Source organism: Athene noctua, chromosome 18, assembly GCF_965140245.1.
Source record: "Athene noctua chromosome 18, bAthNoc1.hap1.1, whole genome shotgun sequence".
In the NCBI taxonomy this organism is placed as follows: Eukaryota; Metazoa; Chordata; class Aves; order Strigiformes; family Strigidae; genus Athene; species Athene noctua.
The window spans coordinates 993,309-1,019,638 of record NC_134054.1 but is presented as its reverse complement, the minus strand read 5'-3'; the positions used below and the strand labels follow the sequence as shown (position 1 = coordinate 1,019,638).

Below are 26,330 nucleotides of genomic sequence, written 5' to 3'. Positions count from 1 at the left end.
ATGGCGCTGTGCCAGCCCAGCGCCTGGGTGCTCGCCATGCCCTCCTGGGACGTGCTGTCCCAGGGGCAACACAGCAGCTGCCCAGGTACTTCCAGCGGCCAGCTGGGGCTCAGTCTGGGGTGGGTGGGGGCACTGCTTACCTTGTGAACCAGCAAAGAAAGCAATGCCTGTGCATGCAAAAGCCAATTTTTTGCTTATCAGCAAGAGGCCCCAGTGCATGAATCCCCTCACTGTTGAGATAGACAGAGGCAGGGCTTGCTCCAAGCTTGTTCCAGGACCATCAGTGTTGCAAAAAGCCATGTCCCCTCTCTTAGCCAAGCAGAGCAGGAGCAGCCCATGAACATGTTCAGATCAAATACAGATCTGGAGCCTGCGGTGGACGGAGGAAGCAAGCAGCCGATTCGATGTGAATGGTAAAGCAAGCTTCAACTTTATTGCAAGAAATCACACCTTATATAAGCACTAACTATAATCATGCATACTAATCATAAATCTATTGGATACATCCAAAAGGTCACATTATAATATCCCAGCCCCTTGTGGTATTTCGAGTATGTCACAACATCTTCCCTCTTCTGGCTTGTTTTTTTCCCAAAGGTTGTTCACCATAACAATCAAGGCCGCTCTGTACCCCAGTTTCTTCCTTTGCTAGCGTAACTGTCCTTTGTTAGCGTAACTGTACCCTGGGTTTTTCCTTTGTTTACCTCAGATGGCTGTAATCAGCTCCTGCACAGACCCATGTTCTGCAAGCCATTCTCCAACAGGAGCCCCAGTGCATTAAGTGTGATGTGAGCAGCTGCACTCGTCTTCATGCAAGTCTTGTTGCAGAAAAGGTTAATGAGCTGGTATGGGAGAGAGGGTGGAAGTAAGAGTAATCACAGTGCTGAGGTAGGGTTGAAATTGTGCTGAGGAGTGCAGGAAGGAGTCTGAGAGCAGGAAAGCGAGATGGATGTGGGTGCGGAAAGGGATAAGTGATAAGGTGGTAAAGGGTGTGTGGGTGGAAGAAATAACAATTCAGCAGCATTTCCCAAACGCAGGAGCACAAGCTGTATTAGGAGGAGGCAGTGAAAAGCAATACCTTCCCAGAGGCCTGAAGGCTTTGGCTTCTACTGGCAGTCCCCAGCTGGAGTCTGGAAGTCCCCAGACATGGCCAGACCTCAGCTAGCCCAGCCTTCTCCCCAGGCAGCCTGGGGACCCCAGGAGCTGCTGCTCTCTCTGGCACGGAGTAAGTGGAGGGGGACAGTGCAATGTGAACCACGTTTGGAGATGCTGCTGTGGCCCAGCCCACAGGGTCCTAGCTTGTCACCCTGTGTGAGCCCAGCCTGCGGCTACCACCCATGCATATGCTTTCTGAAGAATCTTCTAAGAAAAAAAATACCAACCTCGAAGTGGAAGAGGAGATTGGAGCAGAAGCTAAGTGTCTCTGAGTGGTGCTACCTGCTCCTGCCTGTCCGGGGAGGAGGGGGTAGATAAGTGTACTGGGTCTGGCTGAACTGGGACCGGTTTTCCCCTGTAGCAGCCCTCACGGTGCTGTGGTTTATGCTGGGAGCTGGCAGGGTGTTGGCAGCACCCTGGTGTGGTGGCTGCTGCTGAGCGGTGCTTACACAGCACCAAGGCTCCTTCTGACACTTCCCCCAGTGGGACGGGGTGGGCAAGGTCTTGGGAGGGGACACAGCCAGGACAGCTGACCCGAACCGACCCAAGGGACATTCCAGACCATGTGACGTCTGCTCAGTATAAAGCTGGGAGAAAGGAGGAAGGGGGTGGGGTCACCCTTGGTCCTCCGAGGCAACCACTCCGCGTATTGGAGCCCTGCTCCTGAGAAGGCCCGACAGCGCCTGTCCATGGGAAGGAGAGAATAAATCTGTTTGCTTTTGCTTCCGCACGCGGATCTTTGCTTCATTTTGCTTATATTAAAACTGCTTTTGTTTCACCCACAAGGGTTGGTTTATCTTCTTTCCCCTCTTTGCCCTGTTGAGAGAACAAGGGGAAAAGGTGGGGGGGAGAAGTGATAGAGCGACTGGGTGGATACCTGGCATTTAGCCAAAGTCAAACCATCACAGTCTATTCTGGTGCCCAACGTGGGGCAAAACAACGGCAGTTTTATATTAAATGTGCTGTAGCTATAGTAGTTATTAAGCAAGAAGCTCTTGTGCTGGTGACGGGCTTGGTTATTGCACTGCTTATCTTTATTTTGTTAAGCTCGGGAACATGCTGTAAGGAATCTGAGATCATCATGAGTGGTTTTATTTTGCAGGCTCCCGAGGTACTTAGCCATCCTTATGTTGGCTCATTGATACTCTTTATTAATGCTGTTCGCCTGTTGTGGGTTGTGTGGATCTCGGTAGGTTTCTGGTGTAAGAGAAGGCAAATTTTGAGTGAATCGGTGCCAAAATGTGCTCTGAGGCGGCCTGTTCCTGGGTGGCAGGGAGAGTGGAAGGAGGTGGGCAGATTCCTAGGATGGTTATTGCCTCCTGTAGCCTGGGATCTCACCCCTGAACAGGCAAGCAACCCCACAAAACTGACACATCACCTGACAGAGGGGTGTCTTGCCTATCCCAATGAGAATCAGCAACTTCTAGCACTTTCCTGGGGCCTGGCCTGTGCTTACCGAGCTGCAGTTCAGCACTCTCAAAGGACTGCGGTTGACATGGGAACTCAAACAATAACAACAACAGCAGAGATTGCCCCAGTAGTAAAAAAGAAACAATGGACAAGGAGAACAACATACCCTCGATTAATAAGGGAGGAGAAAGAGGAGGAAGAAGCTGGTCCTTCAGCAAAGGTATTGGAAGAGGGAATAACAGAACTGAAACAGGAGGCAGAAACTACCCGGTCCCTGACGTCATCAGAACTGCGAGATCTGCGGAAAGACTACTGCCGCCAGCCGGGTGAGCGGATCGCTGCCTGGCTGCTGCGATGCTGGGATAACGGGGCAGATGCTCAACAGCTGGAAGGTAAGGAAGCCCAGCAGCTGGGTTCCCTTGCTAGAAATCGAGGAATTGAAAGGGGAATTGGAAAAGAGACAGCAATTTGCAGTCTGTGGAGACGGCTCCTTTCAAGTGTTAAAGCAAGGTATCCTTTCAAGGAAGATCTTATGGACCACACCCCAGGGAAGTGGGCTACTGCAGATGAAGGTGTCCAGTACCTGAGAGAATTAGCAGTGCTGGAAGTCATCTATGGTGATCCAGATAATGATGAAGCCCCTAAAAATCCAGGGGATGTCCCATGCACACGGGCCATGTGGAGGAAGGTGATTAAAGGTGCGCCATCCTCGTATTCTGCCGGCTTGGCCGCGATGCACTACCCAGAAATGGATGCAGGAGAAGGACTAAGATGTACGCCAGCTGTGGAGGCAGTCTCTTCCTGGCTTCAGAACTTTGAAGAGAGTCTTGGTACCTCCTCATCTCTACGGGCGAGTGCCCTGGATGTTAGGAGCTCCCCAAGAAATCATTTCTCTTCTGTCCCAGTCAGGGGGGAAAGGGAAGCCAAGGCGCATGACACGTGGCAAACTCTGGTTCTTCCTGCGCGACCAGGGGGAGGACATGAGGAAGTGGGATGGTCAACCCACCTTTAAGTTGGAAGCACGTGTACATGAATTGCGAGGAAAGACCCCTGCCCAGAAGAAGACATCCAAGAAGGTTGTTAATGTAGCTGCTGTAAAACCACAAGAAAGTAACCAGCGATCTCCCAGATACAGGAAGACTGAGATCACCTCCCTTGACCCTGAAGAAGGAACCTCGGCCTGGCACAGCAAGAGTCAGACAGTGAATACTCCGACCAAGAACGGGAATAGAGGGCCCCTGCCTCCAGCCAGGAGGAGGAGAGGGATGATCGGGTGTGTTGGACAGTGTGGATTCGATGGCCTGGCACATCAAATCCACAGAAGTACCAGGCTTTAATTGACACTGGGGCACGGTGTACACTAATGCCATCAAGTTATAGAGGGGGAGAGCCTATCTGGATCTCAGGAGTGACAGGGGGCTGTCAAGAACTATCAGTATTGGAGGCCGAGGTTAGCTTGACTGGGGACAAGTGGGAAAAACATCCCATTGTAACTGGCCCAGAAGCCCCTTGTATCTTGGGCATTGACTGTCTCAAGAGAGGGTACTTCAAAGACCCAAAAGGATATCCATGGGCTTTTGGTGTGGCCAGTGTGAATACAGAAAAGGTAAAACAGTTATCTAATGGGCCTGACCTCTCAGAAGATCCTTTTGTTGTGGGACTGCTGCAAGTCGAATTCGAACAAAAGGTGCCAATTGCTATGAGGACCGTGCACCGACGGCAGTATTGTACAAACCGAGACTCTCTGGCTCCCATCCAAGAATTGATTCGTCAACTGGAGAGCCAAGGTGTCATCAGGAAGACACATTCGCTTTTTAATAGCCCAGTATGTCTGGTGCGAAAGTCTGACGGAGGGTGGAGGTTAACAGTAGACTATCGTGGCCTGAATGAAGTGACGCCACCACTGAGTGCTGCTGTACCAGATATGTTAGAGCTCCAGTATGAACTGGAGTCAAAGGCAGCCGAGTGGTACGCCACAATCGACATCGCCAATGCATTTTTTTCAATTTCTTTGGCAGGAGAGTGCAGGCCACGGTTTGCTTTCACGTGGAGGGGTGTCCAGTATACCTGGAATCGACTGCCCCAGGGGTGGAAGCACAGCCCCACTATTTGTCATGGACTAATTCAAACTGCCCTGGAAAAGGGTGATGCCCCTGAACATCTACAATACATTGAATGACATCATTGTGTGGGGTAATGTGGCAGAAGAAGTGTTCAAAAAAGGACAAAGAGTAATTGAGATTCTTCTGAGAGCTGGGTTTGCCATAAAGAAAAGCAAGGTCAAGGGACCAGCACAAGAAACTCAGTTCTTGGGAATAAAATGGCAAGATGGACGCCGTCATGTGCCATTGGATGTTGTCAACAAGATAGCAGCTGTGTCTCCACCGACCAACAAGAAGGAAACACAAGCTTTCCTAGGACTTGTGGGATTTTGGAGGATGCATATTCCAGGTTACAGTCAGCTTGTGAGCCCTCTCTATCAAGCGACCCAAAAGAAGAACAGTTTTCAGTGGGGTCCTGAGCAGCAACAAGCCTTTGAGCACATCAAACAAGAGATAGCTCGGGCGGTAGCTCTTGGGCCTGTTCGGACAGGACCAGCTGTGCAAAATATACTTTACACATCAGCTGGGGAGCACGGACTCACATGGAGCTTCTGGCAGAAGATACCAGGTGAAACTCGAGGTCGACCATTAGGATTTTGGAGCCGGGGATATCGAGGATCAGAAGCCCACTACACTCCGACTGAAAAGGAGATACTGGCAGCATATGAGGGGATTCGAGCTGCTTCACAAGTTGTTGGTACAGAAGCACAGCTCCTCTTGGCACCACGGCTGCCTGTATTACATTGGATGTTCAAAGGAAACATCCCTTCCACACACCATGCAACCAGTGCTACCTGGAGTAAATGGGTCGCGTTAATCACGCAACGGGCTCGACTGGGGAAACCCAACCCTCCAGGGATCCTGGAAGAGATCATGGATTGGCCAGAAGGTAGAGATTTTGGAGCGTTGCCTGAGGAGGTGGCTCGTGCCCAAGAGGCACCGCCATATAACGAGTTACCAGAAGATGAGAGGCGTTATGCTCTCTTTACTGATGGATCCTGTCGTGTGGTAGGAAGCCATCGGAAGTGGAAAGCTGCTGTGTGGAGTCCCACAAGACAAGTCGTTGAGGCCACTGAAGGAGAAGGTGAGTCAAGTCAGTTTGCAGAAGTAAAAGCGATCCAACTAGCCCTAAAGATTGCTGAACGGGAGAAGTGGCCAGTACTATATCTCTACACGGACTCCTGGATGGTGGCTAACGCCCTGTGGGGGTGGCTACAGGAGTGGAAGAAGACCAATTGGCAGCGCAGAGGTAAACCCATCTGGGCTGCTGCATTGTGGCAGGACATCGCTGCCTGAGTGGAAAACGTGGCTCTAAAGGTACGTCATGTAGATGCTCATGTGCCCAAAAGGCGTGCCACTGAAGAACATCAAAACAATGAGCAAGCAGACAAAGCTGCCAAAATTGAAATAGCTCGGCTGGACCTGGACTGGGAGCGTAAGGGTGAGCTGTTTGTAGCTCGATGGGCCCATGAAACATCAGGGCATCTTGGCAGAGATGCAACGTACAGATGGGCTCGTGATCGCGGGGTGGACCTGACCATGGAGGCCATCTCACAGGTCACTCACGAATGTGAAACATGTGCCGCAATCAAGCGAGCCACACGAGCAAAGTCTCCCTGGAACAGAGGGCGATGGCTGAGTTTTCAATACGGTGAGGCCTGGCAGATTGACTCTATTGGACCACTGCCACGAACGCGCCAAGGCAAGTGCTACATACTCACCATGGTAGAAGCAACTACGGGTTGGCTAGAAACGTACCCTGTAACTCATGCCACTGCCCGAAATACCATCTTGGGTCTTGAAAGGCAAATTTTATGGCGGCATGGTACTCCTGAAAGAATCGAATCAGACAACGGGACCCATTTTCGAAATAATCTTATAAACTCCTGGGCAAAGAAACATGGCATTGAGTGGGTGTATCCCATCCCTTATTACCCACAAGCATCTGGAAAGATTGAAAGATATAATGGGCTGTTGAAGACTATGTTGAGAGCATTGGACAATGGGGGATGGAAGCATTGGGATATAAATTTAGCAGAAGCCACTTGGCTAATTAACACCAGAGGATCTGTTAACCGTCCTGGGCCTGCCCAAACAAACCCCCTTCATCCTGTGGGAGGAGATAAGGTCCCCATAGCACACACAGGGAAATGGCTGGGGAAGGCAGTGCGGATTGCTCCTCCCTTGGGAAAAGGCAAGCCCACTCGTGGGATTGTCTTTGCTCAGGGACCTGGATGTACTTGGTGGGTAATGCGGGAGGGTGGGACTACTCAGTGTGTGCCTCAAGAACATTTAACCTTGGGGGGAAAGTAATCTGTGGGGTGAGTTGTTTGTTGCAGGAAGTGATGGAAGAAGTAAGAATGATGAAGAGTGAACCAGATACGTGCAATGACGACCCAAACCTAGCCGGTGCTGGAGTCCAACAGTCAAACATACTTCTGTCCTGAGCATCTATCTTGACAGATGGGAGCCAAGTCACTGAACATCTGGAGGAGTGAAGAAAGCTTAAGGAATGGATAAATGAATATTATGTGGGACCTGGGCATAACGTAAATGGTATGGAATAAGGGGTGGAGACTGTACTGGGTCTGGCTGAACTGGGACTGGTTTTCCCCTGTAGCAGCCCTCACGGTGCTGTGGTTTATGCTGGGAGCTGCAGGGTGTTGGCAGCACCCTGGTGTGGTGGCTGCTGCTGAGCGGTGCTTACACAGCACCAAGGCTCCTTCCGACACTTCCCCCAGTGGGACGGGGTGGGCAAGGTCTTGGGAGGGGACACAGCCAGGACAGCTGACCCGAACCGACCCAAGGGACATTCCAGACCATGTGACGTCTGCTCAGTATAAAGCTGGGAGAAAGGAGGAAGGGGGTGGGGTCACCCTTGGTCCTCCGAGGCAACCACTCCGCGTATTGGAGCCCTGCTCCTGAGAAGGCCCGACAGCGCCTGTCCATGGGAAGGAGAGAATAAATCTGTTTGCTTTTGCTTCCGCGCGCGGACCTTTGCTTCGTTTTGCTTATATTAAAACTGCTTTTGTTTCACCCACAAGGGTTGGTTTATCTTCTTTCCCCTCTTTGCCCTGTTGAGAGAACAAGGGGAAAAGGTGGTGGGGGGGGAAGTGATAGAGCGACTGGGTGGATACCTGGCATTTAGCCAGAGTCAAACCATCACAGTACGAAATGGGGAAATGAACAAATTGGCGGTTCTGAGCCAGGGGAGGACGCATGCAGGAGGGGCAGAGCCTGGGAAAATATCCCCACTGACAGCTACTGCTATAAAGCCTGCTGGATTATCAGGGTCAAAGTGGGATACTGATGTGAGGAAGATGAATTGCTCATTGCTTTACGGAGAATGAAGGTCATCTTGCATTGACACTATCTGTGGAGTGAGGCTGCCTGTCACCTGATAAGGGCTTGTGCAAAGGTCTTGAGGAAAACACCCAGTCCATAGTGGCCATAAACCAACATCTCTGAGAGAAAGTTTAAAATAGATGCAGCTGATGGACTCATATAGAGCTGCTGTCCCATATGGATGGCCCGGGGTCTCCTGAGCTCAAATGCAGCATTCCAGTAGCAGTTGAGCAAATGGTTGAACACATTCCCCTTCAGAAACTTTGTCAGTAAAGTCAAATTCAACAGTTCATTTTGTTGACGGATAAAGCCCAGGTATCAAGAGTAACACCAATATGGTTTGCCAGCTTGATCCAATTTTATTAAGTACAGAGCATCTTATATACTATTAAGGCGTGATCCCATACAGCTAAACAAGCTGTGATTGGTTCTAAGCTACTGTCCACACAATAGAACTCATATTTCATTGGTACAACGCGAGAAGCACACCCAAGAAGCACGAGCCTATGGACCTCCCACTCAATGTTTCAACTTCACTCCATATCTCTAGTTAAGGAATTTGCTAAACAATAGCTCTCTATGCAGTGACAAGCCAGAGAAGAACATTGAACAGTGAGTTCTTTACACAGGGGCAGCTAGCAGAGAGTTACTCATGTCAGTATCAAGGACCAGGTGGCTGTAATCTTCCAAAAACTTCTCCACAACTTCACACTGTGAACTCCTGTCAGGAGCCCCAGGAGAGGAGGAATAACCTGAGCCTTGCTGTCAGGGTCTCACTACTGTGGTTTTACAGGCCCTGAGTCCCCCCAGCCCCTTGCCACAGCACAGCCCCGATGTCAGCACAGCATTCCTGGGAGAAATGCAGTTCTGTACGCATGAAGGCTTTGGGATCAGAACCTAGAGAGGCAAAATCCAAGCTTAGCTAATATAAGAGGCAGTCAGTGGTGTGGGATCATGGGATGAGTCTGCTGTGAGACCCTGAGAGGCACCCTGCAAGCTACTGTTCACCTGGAGACACCCCTGAGGGGGCAGCAGGCACTTTGAGGGACCCGAGGGACAGATTTGGAAGGAAGGCAACATACACTTGTGTTGCCCAGCAAAGCAGTGATGGAGTAAAGTCTGCATCTTCAGCTGCAGCAGATTTAGCATATATTTTCTCAGGTCACAGTCCTAACTGAGATGTAAAACACCCTGGCTGCTGGCTATCTGGTGGCAGCCACCGTCAGTGTCTTCTGCTGGAGCTGTTGTGCTTTACACAACTGATTTACCCTTCAACCCTGAAGCAGTGGCTTTCTGAAAAACTCCAGACACAGGGAATAAAAGCGGTACTCTTTCTTGTGCTTGCTGAAATTTTGGAATTTCCTTGCTTGGGTTGAAAGACCTGCAGTGTCCTCCTCATTCAACTCTCATTGTCATTTATGAAAAGACGTTTAAGTTTTAGATCTATCATGGCACTTTGTGATTTTCACTTGCATGAGCCTCTGTCATGCCTATTCATACAGCTTGTCAGACATTCAAAGGCTCCAAGGAGCAGACAAGTCTAAACATCGCAAGGTTTGTACACTTGTTTCTTGAGCCAGAAAAATCTAACGCGTGCTCTTCAGAGCAAAGAAAAAAGGCCAGAGTCTAGATGTGCAGATTCATCTGCACTCCCCGAGCCTCTCAGCATTTGGGCTTTGCGGCGTGAAGACACATCTCCGCCCTTGCTACGGGCTCCCTTCTGATCAGATTTTACAGCAACGATTATCTTGAGAAATGTTTTCGTGTAACGATGGAGAACTGCTAGCAATAAGAGTGTGACTGTTGTAGTGAAAAGTGGGGCCTTTTCACATCGCAGGCACGTAACAGCAACGGCTGCTGTAGCGGGTTGCACGGTTCATGGACCAGAATGACTTATCTGAAGGGAACGAATGTGTATTTTTTTAGCTACGAGCCCTTGCTGGGCTGGGGAGAACAGGCAATGGGGCTGCAGCTTGTGGATATACTGGACGGCCCGAGTCCGAGCATTTGAGACAACGGCTGCCTACAGATGGTTTTAAACAATCCGGTACGTTCTTGGTGCAGTGCCCAGCAGGAGAGCTTACCTGGGGCACTCCCAAGCTTTGAAGGCTTCACCTGCGGTTGACATTTCCTCTTTTAAAAACCGGGTGCGAGACTGATGGCGAGGCGGGGGCTGGATGAACGCGGCCCTGGGAGAGCTTCTCCAGCCCCGTCCTGCCCCCGGGCCGCAGCGCTGCCCCCGGCGCTGCCCCCGCCTCAGCACGCGGGGGGTGCCTGTCCCTTTAAGAGCCGCGCGGGAGGGCAGCGCGGCCGCGCGGCGCGTGCGGAGCGGCGGCGGTTGGGCCGTTGGGCGCGCGGCGAGGCGAGGCGAGGCGAGGCGGAGCGGGGCGGCGGCGGCGGCTCCCCGGGGCGGCGGCGGGACTCGCTCCTTCCTGCGCTCCCGGGCAGCGCCGCAGCCTTGTTCCGAGCGGGCGGGCGAGGCGGGGCGGCGCGGGGCCGGCCGGGCGCGCTGAGCGGGGCCCCGGCAGGAGCGGGAGATCGCGCGGGCCGGAGGTGACGGGGGCTGCCGCGGGCCGGGCCGGGCCGGGCGCTGAGGAGACCCTTGTGCCCCTGCGGGGAGCGGCGGAGGCGAGAGCGGCAGGAGCCGGGAAGGCGGCGGGAGAGCGGGGGAAGGCCGGGCCGCCGCGGTGGTGAGTGCGGGGAGTGCCGGGGCGGGCCCGGGGAATCGGGGTTTGTGGCGCCGGCCCCTCGGTTCGGGGGCGGGAGGGGCTGTGCTCGCCGCTGCCGCCGGAGTTGGGATCTCTCGGGGCTTGGGGCGTTTGAGGGGCCGTTTCCCAGCCATCGGGGCCGGGAGGGGCTTTGCTCTTGCTTGTGGGGCGCTCTGGAGCCCCGTGCCCCTGGCTGCGGCGTGTCCTGGGAAGGAGGAGCCGGACCTGCGCCCGTCTCTGAGGGAACTGGTCTTTCTCCGTAGGCTGCGAAACCCCAGAGCAGTTTGCACGCTTCGTAGCCTGGGGCGCGTTCCCTTCGGTGTCCGTCGGTGCTTTGTTGTGGTGGGAACTGGGGGCCAGAGGCGGGGGGGCAGCGGGCTCAGGTGGGGTCCTGGCCACGGCGATGGTTCCTGGGCCTTGTCTGAGAGGTGCAGCTGAGGCGTCGTCTCCTTGCTGAGCAGAGATGCTCGCCTGCCTCTGCCGCCGAGGGGGTTTGCTTATGGGGGTCCTGCAGGCCTTTCCTGCGGGCTTTCCCCGGACCGGGGCAGAATATCTGCCCTCAGTTCAGGTCTTCGCCTCACCTAAAGCCCAGGTGCCTGTCTTGGGCACTGTGGCAGCCCCGGACACTGAAGCGGCACCTTTGGGGTTGCCCAGGGACTCTGAGACACTGTGCGGTGAGAACTGCCAGCTGAAGGGCTGCTTGTGGCCAGTGACTGAACAGGAAGTTGCAGGCTCCTTGATAAAGAAATCTCCTTTTTGGCTAGGTGAAGTGAACTCTTTTATCCACAAAATACTGGGTCAAGTGCTGGCAGTTCTCCGTAGGAAGGCCTTATGCTGATAGAGCTTGAGACCAAAGCTTTATGCTGGGGGATTTCAGAAGAGCGAGGCATAGTGAAACTGGGAGCTTGTCTGTACCTGCGTGGTGAGCTCCCCTGCCTCAACACCTTTCATGTGTCTGGTTTCAGAGTCTGTGGATGACCTGCTTGACGACCTCCTGGGATATGAGGTCGGTAAATGGAACCTTCTTTGCAGCTGAAAGGACAGCATGCTTGTCCTCTTGCTGCCCTGCTGAGAGCAGGAGGTGCTGGTGCAGCAGCCAGTGGTCTCTCAGGGGGGAGGAAGCAGCAAGCAGGGTTTCCCCGTGTCAGAGGCCGTTGAAAAGGCCGGCCGTCAGCTTGGGGAGGCCGAGTGAAGTTCATCTCTGGTTAAAAGCCTCTGTGTCCTGTGGGGAGACGGCACATCCCCCTTTGGGGTGCCCAAGTCAGGAATGTGCCTGTGTCCGTCATCCTCCCGTCTCTCTGTCTTGTTTCCAGATGAAAGCCCCATGAATTCTGCGAGGAGTACCTGGAGGATTTCTTCGACAGATTACTTTCAGAGGACGTGGAAGGTGCAGAGGTGAACCTGACTTTTGGGAGAGAGCCTGGGTACCCTGAGGGCTGGGACTGAGGGGGGCCAGGCTTGCCCCTGGTGTCAGCCCAGCCAAGTCAGCAGTGGGATATGGGGGGGAACCATGAGGTGTGGCTGAAGAGGTGACCCCTCTCTGGCCTGGCTTGGGGGGAGCTGGGCCAGGGGAGCGGGTGGATGGCGGGAGAAGGGCTTGCGGGTGCCCTGGGTGAGCTGGAGCAAAGCCGGGGGGCGCGTCGTGCTGCAGCCCAGCCCTGGTGGGCGCTCTTGGGCGGAAGCGCCGCAGGAAGGACCCTCACCCAAAGCACCGGCCTGGCTGTTGCTGACGCTTCTCCCAGAGGCAGTAGGATCTCAGCAGAGGAATCGAGGCACGGGGGGTTTCCGGTGAGGGACACACCAGGAGGAGCTGGGCACGTGTTCTCCCATTGCAAGCAAGGAGGAGATGCGGGGTCTGGAGCACAGAAGCGAGGGGTGAGGAGTTCCCCAAGTGTGCTTGTCTCTAACCTCTGCCCTCCTTGGCATGCAGGGATCCAGTGCCTCCGGCAGAGAGCCCCAAGCTCTGCTGCAGAGCCTGAAGGTCAGTGCAAAATTACCCTTTGCCTGAGCCCCGTGTGGGCTGCAGCCGTGGCCTCCAGCACCAGCCTCTGAAGGGAGAAGCAGCGCTGAGGCAGGAGTAGCATTCGCCCTGCTCCCGTCGCCGTCCTGTTGCTTTCCAGGACTTGGACGACCTGGAAGTTGATCCGCTGGGAGCGTCGAGAGCTGGTTCTGGGCCAGGGCAGGCAACCGTGAAAGGCCCTGGGAAAGGTGAAAAGGAGATTCTGCTCTTCTTGTGGTAGGCTGGTTCCAGACGAGCAGGGCGTATTTTCTTCCGCAATAGGGAATGACAAGTGGCTTTGTTCCCAAAAGTCCTTTTTGGGGCTGTCCCAGCCATTGTGGCCGTGTGTTGTCCCTGGGTTGATCCCTGGCCCGGCCTCGTGTCGTGCTGTGGTAACATCACTGCCCTCAGCAGCCACAAGAGCCGTGCTGCTGCCTGCCACCAAACGCCACTTGGCAGTTGCCTGGTGCAGGTCAGAGACCAGGGATCTGCTTGGTCTGTGTGGAAGGAGAGCCAGGGGGTTGTGGTGAAGATGTGCCTGTCCCCAGCCTGTCCTGCTCTTCCCCAAGGCCTTTTCTCCTTCTCTGCCTGCAAGGAGGCCCCTCCAGAGAGGTTGCCACCCCACAGGGCCATGAGGGGACTGACTGTGTGTCCCGGGATGTGCTTTTAGGGACGGGGTCTGCTGCCAGAGAAGTGACCTTTGGCCAGGGTGGGAAAGGGACATCTCTGCAGGACCTTGTCTGTGAGAGCTGTGGCCTCTCTTTGCAGGAGAGTCTGGACCTGCGATGGAGAAGAAGCCTCTGTCGTCCTTCGCTGCTTCCCGACAGTACAGGAAATTTAACTTTGAAGGTAGGGTGTCACTTCCCTTCAGCGCGTGGTTGTGTGGGGGCAGCTGGGGACTCTGTCCTTGCTCTTTGCCCGTAGCTTGCCTCTTCTGTCACCCAAAGGCTCGGCTGGTTAATGACATAGAGCGTCCTTCACCCCTGCGATGCCCGTGCCAACCTCATCCCTTAGAGGTGACCAAAGGCAGAAAAGAAACAAGACTGCTCGGTGTTGGAGGCCCTCCCCAGGGTGGGGCTGGGAGAGGATTCCTGAGGGCGTTTGCTTTTTCAGCCCCGCTTTGGTTTTTAATGCCTGTCTGTAGCACTGGGAGACCCTTGTGTCGGGGAGGGGGGGATTCTGTCCCCCTTCCCAAGACGGGAGCCGGTTTCCTGGCACAGCTGAGATCTGGCTGTCAGAGCCTGTGCTTTACCTGAGGTCAGCATCTGTTCCAATCACTAATTGGCTTGGGGTGATGGAGGTGGGCTTTCTCCTCCCCTTTGTTATTGCCTAAAGAGTAGTCAGGCGTTAAAGCACCCCACTGCCGAGACACTCGCGGGTGTCCCAGGTCTGTGCAGAGTCTGCGTTCGTGGCTTTGGGCAGAGATGATCTCCTGTCCCCACGTGCACGTGGTGGGGAGCGGTGTTTGGCTGAGCACAGAGGCGTCGTTCTCAATAACCTTGGTTTTGTTGATTTGTTTGTTTTGATTGTTTTATTTTCTGCCCCTACGGGGTAACTGCCAGATTTAGATGATCCTCTGTCGGGGCTCTTGTCTGATGAGGAGCAGGATGCTCCCAAGAAGCCAGCTCTGACAGGTGCCGAAAGCATCCCTGAGATGCAAGGGAAACAGAGCAAGGAGCAAGGTGAGCAGGGCTGCTTGATGCATCCTCTTTGTATTAAATGAATCAGCAGCCTGGATGAGTTTGTGTGATGTCCGAAGGTTAAAGGAAAGCCAGCTAGTGGCATCTCTCGTTAACCAGTATGGCCCTTTAGGGAGCAGCTTCGTAGCAGGGTTACAGGTGGTAACAGCTCCCCGAGTGCTCGACATTTGCAGTGTGCTAGAGGTCACAGAACTGACTTTTCCTTTCTGGGACTGGAGTCTCAGATCTTCCCTTGGAGCTCATCCAGCCTGTTCTGCACACTGCCAGAGGAGAACCAGTGTTCTGGGTCAGGGTTTGGGTGGCTGAGGGCATTGCTGATGCACCCCAAAGCACAGTTGCACCTCTGGGTGGGATCCAGCTGCAGTGTGACCGTGTTACGGGCACTCGTGACTCCTGTTGCTGCAGCAGGGATGCCAGTGGGTCTGGTAGTCCCCTCAAACCTCCTTTCACCCTGAAAAATCTTCTCTGGACACGGGTAGCTGCTGGTGGGTTGGGGCAAGGACTAAGGTGCATTGGTGGAAGAGGGACTTGAGGCGAAGGCGGGGAGGAATTCTCCGAGTGGAAACTTGCAAAGCTGAAGAAGCTGCTGGTGTCCCCCCGAGCTGGAAGCCTCAGTGTCAGTGACACCCAGCAATGTCCCATCAGTGGCCACGGAGCAGGCGGTAGTTTGTCACTTGCTGTGAGATTTGGTCACTGAAAAGAGCTATTTAAAAGTGACTCTGTAAATGGTCCTGAGAGTTGAGAGCAGTCAGGGCTGCTCTGATCTCTTGCTGGGGGGAAAAAAAGAAGGAGAAAAAAAAAAAAAGGGAGACAAGCCCCCAAGCCTAGCTCAAAACCTCTTACCATGTGTGATTCTCTCCCTCACCCCCCCCAGAGCCACGCGCAGCCCAGACGCCCCTGCGCACCGCGGCCCCAACGTGGAGGAGGAAGGAGATCACCTTTGACGAGGACATCACCGACCTGATGGATGCCATTGGACTGGGCAGCAGCCCGGGAAGAGATGGCAAGAAGGCAGAAGAGTAAGGGCAGTGCAGGGGGGCGGGAATAAAGGAGGGGATGGCTTGTGTCTTGAGATGGTGCCACCATGGTGGGTGGGGGATGCTGAGCTTGTGCCTGTGGGTCTGCGCAAGGGGCAGGAGCAGCCTTGTGTGGCAGAGAAGAGCCAGAGCAGGCTGGCAAGGCTGTGTGAGGAGGAAGAGCCCTGCCTCTGGGAGAAACCCATCTGCCGCTGTGTCCCCAGCAGAGAGGAGGTCCGGCCAGCCCGCGCCGTGCTGGACGAGTTGCTGGGACGAGGCTCCGCGTCCAGAATCCTGGAAGAGCCAGGCCTGGGAGAGCGCAGGGAGGTCGCACAGAAGTACCACCAGAAGCAGCCGGGTGAGCAGAGCCAGGGATGCTGGGAAGGGCTGCAGAGGTGGCAGCACTGGCTTGGGCGAGCGAGCTCGATTTGTACTGCCCTTGCAGGGGAAATGCCCTTTGTGCCCTTGCGGCAGCTTGGCAGCCTTTGCACAGGGTCTGTAACTCGGCTGCCTTTGGCCGTGGGCTGAGTCCCAACAAAAGTTTTCCCCAGCCGTGCTGAGGAGACCCCTTGCTGTCCGGTTTCTGGGCACGAGGTTTCCAGCGGTGTTTTCCCGGAGGCAGCAACATCAGTGGGAATTGCAGGGCGGGAGGAGGAGGAGGGCTGGAGTCTTTGCAGCCGGCTGCTCCTCTGGGTGCTGAGTCAAGGCCACTTGTCTGAACAGAGAAGGAAGAGGGTTGGCGCAAGGAGGATTTTGTGTTTGGAGCTTACCAGCCCTCAGTGGCCTCCACAGCCAAGGGCCAGCCGGCAAGAAGGCAGCCTGTGAGGTATTGTGCTCTCTGTGTCTGTAGCTCCAGGCACCGGCCATGCTGCCCCTTCAGCGGAGCGGGCAGGGTCCCCGGTGTCCCCTCGCGGGCAGGGATGCAGCTGCTTCTCCTCACAGCAGGTTTTCAGCCGAGAAGAACAGTGAAGTCAAAGCAGAGCCCCTCTCCAAAGCTCCCCCGTTAGCCAGCCAGAGGCCCGTGCAGGGCCGCAGGAATCGAGGTGACTGGCGGGGCTTGAAAGACAAAGACATTCTGGATTTGGAGCTGTCATCTCCACCGAAGGCCAGTCCTGCAGCAGCTGGGCGGCCCGGCCCCGCCAGACAGCTCCCGGCTGGAGAGGAGGCAGCTGCTAGACCTGCCCCAGTGGAGGAGGAGGAGGACTGGCTGAGCGCTGCCTTATCACGCAAGAAAGCCCAAGCGCAGGCGAAGGCCCAGCAGAGGAGCGCCAAGCCCTCGGAAGCCCCAGCTGAAGGGCTGAATCGCCGCTCTCCTGTCAGGTAAAGGCACGGTTGACTGCCGCAGCGCTCCCGTCTGTTCCGCATGTGGTTGTCCAGCAGGGGCTCTCAGAAACCCTGGGCTCCGATCTGAGAAATCAATTTGAAGCACTGTCTTGTCTCAGGTTGGGGTAATAATGTGGGGCTGTGTCCCAGTGATCCAGCCCGCAGTGCCCTCACAGCTCGGGGCTCTCCTTGCGGTTGTAGCCAAGAGGGCACCCAGTGCTGTGAGTCCCGCAGAGCTGTCCTGGATCAGCACCCCCCCACGAGCTCCTCCCCGTGCTCCTGGTTCCTGCCTTAATTGCCCGCCCTTCCTCCTCGTTGAGGCAAAGGCTCTCCTCCAGCTGAGTTGGCAGGGACCCAGGTCCAGACTTGTGCCACTGAAGGGGAGTGGGAAGCGAATTGGGGACAGAGAGCCCCGTGGTGTGGGCAGGGCTGTGTTAGGTGGGGCTGCTGCTGCCCAGGGGAAGGGGGTGGATGCAGCAAGGAGGAGCAGCGTGGAGGGAGGTTTTGAGGTGTCTTTGCTCCCCCTGCAGCCCAGAGGCTGAATCCTGGCTCATCTGAGTGGGACAGAGGCTTTCCCCTGCCAGGCAGGAGCTGGCGTTGTGGGGAAAGGATCTTGTCTTTCCTCGCCTCCTTGGCTCTCCCCCATAGGATGCTTTTTGCTTGCAGCCGGCCAGCAGCCTCCCCAGGAGCACGGCCACAGGCAGCCGCCGTGCAGGCCGAGGCAGTGAGCACAGACAGCTCCAGGTAAGGCTGCCTTCGCCTTTCGGGCGTCCTCCATGGGAGGGATGTCCTGCAGAAAGCAGCTGTGTGTGGGAGACGGGGCAACGGGGAGCGCTGGTACCCAGCGGGGGGATCACGGTGCCCTGGCACCTCTGTAAGCGGGAGGGCAGGTGGCTCTGAAGTTTAAAAACTCCAGGCAGTGCTGAGCAGGAGAATGTCTGGGCGCCTCTCCCTGAGCTGCGGCACTGCTGTGCATCACCCGTGTCTCTGTGCCCACGCAGGCCACCGCTCCCCTGGCTCAGCACCGCGGAACAAGGCTCAGCTCAGCCGTCGGAGGCAGCACAGTGGGATCCCTCCGGAGATGCCAGCGCCCCAGGTGCGTTTTGTGTGGTTGTCGAGTTTGGGCAGCAGAATGCAGAGAGGGTCCCCCCCGGCCCTGCAAGAACAACCAGGCAGAAAAAGGCCAGAGCCGCAGCATCGCCCTTGTCCATGTGAGCGCTGCCCGGGCTTTGCCCAGCCGTTGCTGGAGGGGGCTGCTAGGCTGCAGGATGCCACCATGCCCGTGTTGTGGCGTGGTGGGGACACGGTGCCGGGGCACACTGAGCTCCACATTTCGTGCTGTCCCTCCTCTCTCCCTCTTCCCTCCTGCTGCCCCAACCCTCGTGCCACTAGCGCTGTGTGCTGGCAGACCCCCTCCTGCCCTAGGCTGAGGCTGAGCACCACTCGAGAGGCCACTGAAAGTGGCTGAGGGGACCCAGCCTCCTCCCTGGTTGATGGAGATGGAGGAGGAGCTGTGCTTTTCCCCCAGACAATCTGCAGAGCAGAGTCCCCACCAGTGTGCGTGGGGTGGGGTAGGAATGCGGGTCTGGGTGAGCCTGTCTGAGCCTCTGTCCCCATCCCCAGCTGCCAGAGTGTAGCAGGACCCTTCTCGCTCTGCCAAGGAGACCCAGGCCCTCATCCTTGTGGGAGGGAGTGGTTGCCCTTGGCCTGTCTGAATCACAGACTTGTTCCCTTTTCAGTCCCTGCAGCCTTGTACCCGGGAGAGCAGGAGACACAGGGCCCTGCCCCGCTGGCTCAGGTAGGTGTGCTGGGCCTGTGCCCCCGAGAGGTGCAGAATCGGGGTGGTGATCGTGAGCCCTCCCCTGCCAGCTCAGGGTCACCCAGCCCTGTCTGTGCTCCCTGGGCAGGAGGATGGCTGTGCCCTGCTTTGCATCCCTGGGAGCCTGTGTTGATGCAGGCCAAGGCTTTGGAGAGCCCCGAGATGCCCCGAGTTGTATTTGTGAGGCCAAAGCGTGTGTGCTGTGGCTGCTTTGTAAATCGTGTGCATTGCAGCCCTGCATTGCCTGCGCAGTGTTGAGAGAGCTCCCCAGGCACAGGCCGGGCAGAGCTGCCCGCGGGGCACGTGCCTGCCTTTAGGGGCTGATGGCCACAGCACAAAGCCCCGGATGCTGAAGGGCCTGTGTCTTTTATCTGTGTCCCTGCAGGCAGAGTCTCCAGGCCTGGGCTTGCTGCATGAGAGGAAGCTGGGGGCTCCCGCGGCCCAGCTCCACGAGGGCTGTCGGGCAGCGCTGTTCCGTGCCCAGGCCCGTGTAGCAGAGTTGGAGAGCCAGGTGAGCCCCATGGCCTGCTGGATGGGGGAGCAGGAGCCACGCCTGCTCCCAGTGGCATCAGGGGCACAGGCAGAGTGGAGGAAGCTGCCCGTCCAGAGAAGGCTGCGGCCAGCAAGTGCTGCTGTGGGCGCTCTGTCCCTTGGGCGGCACAAGGACCTTCTCCCCGGGTGCCCGGCAGGTGCAGACATTGGAGCTGGCACGGGCTCAGGACAAACTCTTGCTGGAGATCCTCCGGCAGCGGCACCAGGAGGACCTGGATCTCCTCGACAGCACCCACAGGTACCCAGAGGCGAGAGCACGTGCTCCCTTCCTTTGAACGGGCCTTGCCTACAGCCCTGTGCCTCTCCCCGGGGGGGGGAGCGCTGGGGCGCTGCCCAGATCCGTCCCTGGGGCGGGCAGGCCCAGAGCCGTGTGGGTGTGGAGCTGGTGTGGGCAGAGAGGAGCCCCACAGATGAGCCAAGGGCAGGGTTTGCTCTCACCCACCCTGTCCTGTGGGGCAGAAGGAGGAGGAGCTGTTCCCAGGGCCAGCATGTCCCCAGGCAGGGCTCAGGCTGCGGAGAGCCACGTGTTTCCCCGCACCCCCAGCGCCGCCGCTCTGCTCTGCAATCCCCGTGTGAGCTGTGGGTGGAGAGGGCCGACTGCTGCCCTGAAGGTAACGCTGCTTCTTCCCGCGGGCAGGAGCCAGGTGAAGATGTTAGAGGAGACCTGCAGGCAGCGAGAGCAGAGGCTGCGGCAGGAGAAGGAGCAGTTGGTGGCTCAGCTCCAGGGGCAGAGGCAGGAGGCGGAGCGGGAGCGGGCAGAGCTGCTGGCACAGCACTTGGCCGAGCTGGAGCGTCTGCGAGAGCTGCAGAGGTGAGAGTGGCACGAGCAGCGCAGGTGTGGGGCCGGTGCTGCTGGTTGTGGCAGAGGAACTGGGGAGTGGTTTGGGGCCAGGGTGACAGGAGCCTCCAGAAGCACTGGGCTGTGGGCAGTTGGGCGGCGTTTGGAATAGGGATTTGCTTTGTAGCCGGACAGAGGGAGACGTGGCTGGAGACGTCCTTTCCGAGTGAACGTGTTGTATCGTGCAAGATGCTGAGCCCAGTGTTTTATCTCCCCCAACCCCCTTTTATCCCGGTCAGTGAGTCACTGCTGCCCACACACTGGGGGTCAATGAGAAATCAGTTTCTAGTGGAGAAGCCCGTCCCCCCCAGCTGTGGTCCGTGCCCAGTGCGGATGCCTGTCAGTGGATGCCCTGGGACAGAGCCCCGTGCCAGCTCAGCTCCTGGGACCTGGTTCCCAGGCCCTTGACCAAGCCTCGTCCCCACTGCCTGTCCTGGGGAGCCCCAGTTTGTAACAGCCCGTGGTGGGCTCCTTGCCCGTGTCCTGCAGGGTGTCTGTGCAGGAGCTGCGCAGAGAGCACGAGCAGCAGCTCCAGCAGCTGAAGTGTCTGAAGGACCAGGAGGTTGAGGCGGTGACCAGCGCCACTTCGCACACCAGGTACCGATGGCTGCCATTGTGTCCCTGCGTTGGTCCCTGGCCACGGTGTTCCCTGTGCTCCAGGGAAGCAGCCTTGGACCGTGGCACCAGAGGCCACCCCCTCTCCCAGCCCCTGCCTCCAGGGACGCTGAGCTCTGCTGATGCAGGAATACTGCTCTGCTCTGCCCCAGAAGGGTTCGGGGCAGGGCTGCCCGTCCCTTGGCCCACCACACGTCCCCCTCTCCATCGTGGGGAGATGAGGTGTGTCCCCCCGGGGTGACCCTCCCCTCGCTGCTCTCTGCAGGACTCTGAACGGTGTGGTGGATCGGATGGAGAAGTTCTACGGCACCCTCTGTGATGTTTTACGGAAGGTGGAGGCCACACAGCAGACGACCTCCCAGGAGCTGGCCATGGGGACGCAGAAGCAGGAGAAGTATCTCAAGGGTATGTCTGCCATTCCTCTGCGCCAAAATGGCCACGGGGTCCCCGCCGGGGCTGGGGACACCCATGAAATGGGGAGAAGGTGCTCCGAGTCAGGCAGAGGCCTGGACCCAAGGCTGGCAGAGCCTTGCCTGCCTCGGTCACTGGGCTTCTCAGGGTCTTCCCTTTCCAACATGGTGTCCTGGGGGATGTGCGGAAGGTGCTGAGCACAAGCGCGTGCAGTTTTTCTGTGAATACGGGGTAGACAGAGTGGGGCTTCCCTCTTCGTGCTGCTCATGGCCCCGCTGCTGCCTCTCCCCAGAGCTCCAGGACAGCCTGTGTCAGCAGCAGAGGGAGGCGGAGGAGGATGGGTGCCGGTTCCGGGAGATGGTGGCTAAACTGGAGGCCAGGCTGGATGAGCAGACTGGGCTGCTGGAGGTGAGCCCGCCCTGTGCCCTCTGCCCAGCTCAGCCCTCCTGTCTGGGGATGGGCCGTGGGTCTTGCCCACTGGCGGTCCCTGGGCTGGATGGAGCCTGCGAGTGGCATCTGTGTCTCCTCTGTGTCTGAACCCAGGAGCACCAGAGGTTGCTGGCAGAGCGCTCCAAAGTGGAATCGCTGGAGGAGGCGCAACAAGCGCTGACCCAGCAGCTCTTGGAGCGAGTGGAGCTGGAGAAGGCGAAGGTGAGGTGGGGCGGAGATTTCCAGGTGCTTTTCTCAGGTCCTGTGAGTCTGAGCGGGGCTGCGCTGCGGCGTGTGGTGGAGGAAAGAGGTGGGTGCTGGGCGGCAGCGTCCTTCCTCTGCCTCCTCAATCCCACACCCAGCTGTGTGGCGAATCGCCCTCAGATCAACCCTCTGGCACACGGGTGCGAGAGGCTGCCGTGTGCGTGCACGGCGCTGCAGCTTCTGGAGGAGCGTGGGGCCAGAGCTTTCCGCGCAGGGTTCCTGCCAGGCGCCGGGGGCTTGAAGCAACCTCTGGGTGTTGGCCGAGGTTCAGTGGCAGAGGTGGGTTTAAAGGAGAAAAACGTTCCAGCAACTGGGACTTAGTGCTTTCTCTCTTCCTCTCTGGCGACGCTCTCCAGAGCGCGGTGCTGCAGGAGCAGCTGGCGGTGACGCGGCAGCACGCGGGGGAGCCGCAGAAGCTGGCGGCCGAGCGGGCTGAATTTGACGCCCAGCAGCAGCCGCCGCCGAGCAAGGAGCAGGCCACGGCCCGAGCGCTGCCCGTGGCCTCTGAGGGAGAGGGCCCCGTGAGGAGCATGGCCAAGGTACCGCAGCAGAGCCCCTGCCCAGGGCCTCCAGCACCCGCTTGGCAGGCTGCCGGGTGGGTCCTGCCTACAGGGCAGTCGTCGAGTTGTTGGAGGCAGAGACATCGCTTGGGGTGGTGAGAATGAGGCTGTTCCGGGAAGAGCCCGAGGCTGGGGGGTGAGGGTGCTGCTGGAGTAGCTAGTGGAGTTGCTCTGCGCCCCAGACGGGCACACACGAGAAGCTCCTCAGGGGCAGATGTTTCCCATCTCTTGGAAAGACACGAGAGAGCATCCAGGACGGATCGGGTCATGCGCTGGTTTCCCCTGTGCCCATCCTAGGAGTGGGCCAAGGTGAAGATGCGGGCCCACACGCTGAGAGCCCAGGAGGAGCAGCTGGCGAGGGAGAAAGAGCTGCTGGACAAGCTCTGCCAGGAGCTGAAGGCAGAGAGGGAGAATGTGCATGAGGCTGCACTGCGCGTCCGGCTGCAGGAGGAGGAGATGAGAAGAATGACCAAGGTAAGCGGAGCATCTGCGCTGCCGTTGCCAGCTGCGCACGGGCTGGCAGCAAAGCTGGGCTTCCACTGCCCTCCCAGAGCAGGGAGGGAAAGCCTGTTCTGGAAGAAGGGGAAGGAGGGGACGCCTGAAGGAGTCCTGCTGGGCCCAGGGCAGCGAGGGTCCCTGTCCCCAGCCTCCCCAGCCGCTCTGCCTTGCAGCTCTCCTCCCAGAAGTACGAGGAAGGGCAGCGAGCCCTGCAGGAGGCACGCAGGGTCGAGTCGCAGGACCAGTCGAGTCTGCAGGCCCTGCAGTGGCAGTTGGAGCAGCTCAGGCAGCAGAAAGAGTGTCTGCACCAGGCAAGTACCCCCTCGGCTTCCCTTCTGGGCCTGGGGCCGCCGTGCCAAGGGCCCGAACCGTTGTCAACATCTTCTCTCTCTCCCTTTCTCCCCGGGACGGGGCAGGGTCGGCTGAGCATGGCTCAGCAGAGGAGCCAACTTCAACAGCTGCGCCAGGAGGCGTCCAACAGCCCCACGATGGTGCGGCCCGCAAGGCAGGACTGCAGTGCCCTTCTGACAGGCTCCTCCAGTGTGCCAGGTAAGGCTCTGTGCTTGCTGCTGGTGGGGAGGGACGTGCCGGGGGGCAGCTGCACTTGTACTCCCCTTCTTGGGAGGCTTGGGCTGTGCCCAGGGGCTGTTTTAGTTCCCCTGCGTATCAACCTCAGACGGGAGGAGTTGGCCTCCTCGTCTTGTGAAGGAGCTCAGCGAAGCTCTGAGCCAGGGCAGTGCCAGGAGAGGGCAGAGGGGCCAGGAAGGGAGAGGCTGTTGGGTTAAAGCCCGTTTGCCCTGGGAGCATGGCGAGGACCCTGCTGCAGGGACCCGCAGGCAGCACCCGAAGGGATGCTGTGTTGTCTCCATCTGCGGATCCTCTGATGGTGGCAGCACGACACAGTCGGGCTCCTGTTCCATAGGGAGCCTGGGAGGTGTCGAGGGACTCCAGGCCGCTCTCAAGAAACTCGTGGCCACTGCCAGCTCTGCCGAGCTCAGTGCCACGGTGGCGATGATGAAGTTCCGGGTCCTGCAGGTGAGGTGGTGGGCGACTGGGGTGGGAAGGGGCTTCAAACGTGCTGGGTTGGGAGCAGGGCTGGGTGAAACCTGATTTGAGCCCGGTAGGAGACAGCCCAGGCTGTGGCTAAGATCATTACTGAGCTGTGGGGCTGGGCGGGCTTGTAGAAGACCCGGGCACCTAGAGGAGGGATGGCAGAAGCAAGGACGGGTGGCTCCTCACAGCTGGTCTCAGGCTGATGGACAAGGTCCTCGGCACTGTGGGGTCGCACTTGTCCTCGCCGTGTCCCTGGCTGGGAGAAGCCAGCTGGCCTCTGGCTTCAGGATGTCCCTGTCCTCTCCCGTCGGCCCGCCGATTCCCTGCTGGGTCCTTCCCCAGGCGGGGCTGCTCTTTGAGGCTTCCGCTGTGGGTCTTGCTCAGAGCGTGAGGTTGTGGGCTCGGGGCGGGGGGAGCCCCCACACCCCAGGGGGTGCCACGGGTGGTACCTGCCCACTGCTGACTGCAGGAGGGAGGGTTTGGGATGCTTCCCTCCCTCCTGAGTGACAGCCAGGACTGTCAGCCCCCTTCTGTGGCACCCTCTGATACCTCTTCCATCCACCCCTCTCTCTTCCCTTCCCCTTTGCCCCCTTCCCCTCTCAGAACCGCGCTTACTTAGACGAGGAGCAGCTCTTCCTGGAGTCCCTGAAGAAAGCGCCCTACAACGCCGCTTCTGTGCGAGGCTGAAGTGGTGACGCCCCTTCGGTTCCCTCCCAGGACACTCAGAAGTTAGTTTCACTGCCACATTAATTAATCGGTTGTTCGCTGTGCCAGGTCGTCCACTATTTCATCGTCAGCACAATCCCAGACCTTCTCTTTATGTTCCAGGGTGTTCCGCTTCTTTTCTAGGGTTTGGAGATCCAAGTCTATCCTTGATGAATTTCTCGTCACTAGTGCAGGTTGTCTTGACCATGCTTCAACGTCCCACTTGCCTGAGCTTCCCACCCTCATACTTGTTCCCGTGGGGGCGGTACCTGTAGCCACTGGCATGATCCTTCACCACGGCTACGAGCAGATGTGAAGTGGCCTGTGTCAAGAGCCGCAGTTTGTTTGGCCTCCATTTCTCTTGCCAGTCAGAGAGGGACCTGCGGCTGTTGACTGCCAGCCGCCGAGGAAAGTGGCTGAGCGGGAGCTCCTGGATGCCGCTGAACGTGTGCGGCTCCTCCGCAGCCAGGGAGTTTGCTTTGCTCAGACAGACCTGTGTTTGGTCTAGAGATGCACAGAGCAAGAACAAATAGTAATTCATAGTCTCTCTGTGTAAGAGACTCAGAGCCTCTCTTTTTCTCCTTTATAGAACAGCAACCTTTTCAATACAAAGCAGCAGCAGCCTGAACCTGAGATGGCACAAGTCCAAACTGAGATAGGAGATATTACTAATGCGGCAAGAGATGCTGAAAAAGAGCAAAGGCGGCAGTCACAGATGTGAGAATGTTAATGTGTTCTTCTCTTTGGATTTCCAGGGCTTCCCAGCTCCATTGCTGCAGAGTTAATGTAAATACTCTTGTCATAAGTTGGACAAAGAAACACTCTGTGGGCCTGGCTGAAGAGGCTACGTGTTGGAGGAGGTCAGAGCAACACAGAACTTTCCTGCAGATGGATGAGTTATTGGGGCTGTTGTCGTCATAATGAGCTAAACCCCCATTTAGTCGGTCTAAACCAAAGAACTTTCATTACTGCTGCATGAAAATGTAAACCAGAATAAAATCCTGCAGTACTGTAACCAGTAGTGTCTAACGTATTTAAATACTTATCTCTTCAAATTCCTATTTAAGAATGTTTCAAATGGAATTGTGAATTTCCATTCAAAATTGGTGCTATATCCTCCTGTGCAAGGCCAGTGAAGCTCAGCCAGGCACTAGGGCTGTTGTATCGTGGAAGCCAACCTGCTACTGATTTGTGATGCACAGGATCAGAGCAAAATCTTCACACTTAAAAACACTATTTGAAGTTAAAATAGAAGGAAAACTTCTCCACTTGCTCATGAAAATTAAAGAAAGATTAGATCCTTTGTATCCTGTTTGAATAAAATAGGGCATTATGGTGAATTGTGTGTGTGTGTGTGTGTGTGCGCGCACACACTTTCTAATGCCCTTTTTTTATTCTCACATTTTTCAATTTAGACTTTCTCAGGTATTTTGTTCCCAAAGCACTTTGTTGGATTTTATATTACTTGTGAGTGATGTCACTCAATATTTCACCAAAGCGCTTCATTTGATCATGTAGGAAGGAAACGTTTGAGAGCAAAATAGGTCCTAGATTTGTCTGAAATAGATTGTTTTAAATTATGTTCTGCCTTGTGCTACTGTCCATCTGGGCTCGTGTGGCAATACCAGGGCCTGCAGTAAGACACAGCACCCAGCCTCCATCAGCCTCCACGTGTGCTGTGCCAGAAGCCTTTCAGCTGTGCCATGCCCTGCTCCTAAGCTTCGTCGATAAAGTGCAGATGAAAATCAAATCCTAGAACCGGCTGAGGCCAACTGGAGGAGTTTCACTGAGGCCAGAGGCTGGGTTCTGCCCTTGGGCCACAACAACC

The 26,330-nt window shown here is 56.8% G+C and overlaps 1 protein-coding gene across 1 annotated transcript; it reads left to right on the top strand.

The window, feature by feature from the left end:
• LOC141968024 (fas-binding factor 1 homolog) lies at positions 1 to 25,516 on the top strand. The gene is made up of 28 exons (XM_074922358.1): positions 1 to 85; positions 11,686 to 11,726; positions 12,038 to 12,115; positions 12,651 to 12,701; positions 12,841 to 12,928; positions 13,488 to 13,568; positions 14,282 to 14,401; positions 15,294 to 15,438; positions 15,660 to 15,793; positions 16,159 to 16,261; positions 16,354 to 16,755; positions 17,407 to 17,502; positions 17,760 to 17,854; positions 18,498 to 18,556; positions 18,963 to 19,088; positions 19,267 to 19,367; positions 19,767 to 19,940; positions 20,457 to 20,564; positions 20,848 to 20,987; positions 21,286 to 21,401; positions 21,537 to 21,644; positions 22,043 to 22,225; positions 22,544 to 22,720; positions 22,918 to 23,055; positions 23,161 to 23,293; positions 23,667 to 23,779; positions 24,401 to 24,525; positions 25,258 to 25,516. The coding sequence occupies exons 1-27, from the start codon at positions 1 to 3 to the stop codon at positions 24,482 to 24,484; spliced, it is 3,279 nt and encodes a 1,092-aa protein (XP_074778459.1). The 3' UTR covers positions 24,485 to 24,525; positions 25,258 to 25,516.
• The last annotated feature ends 814 nt before the right edge of the window (positions 25,517 to 26,330 follow it).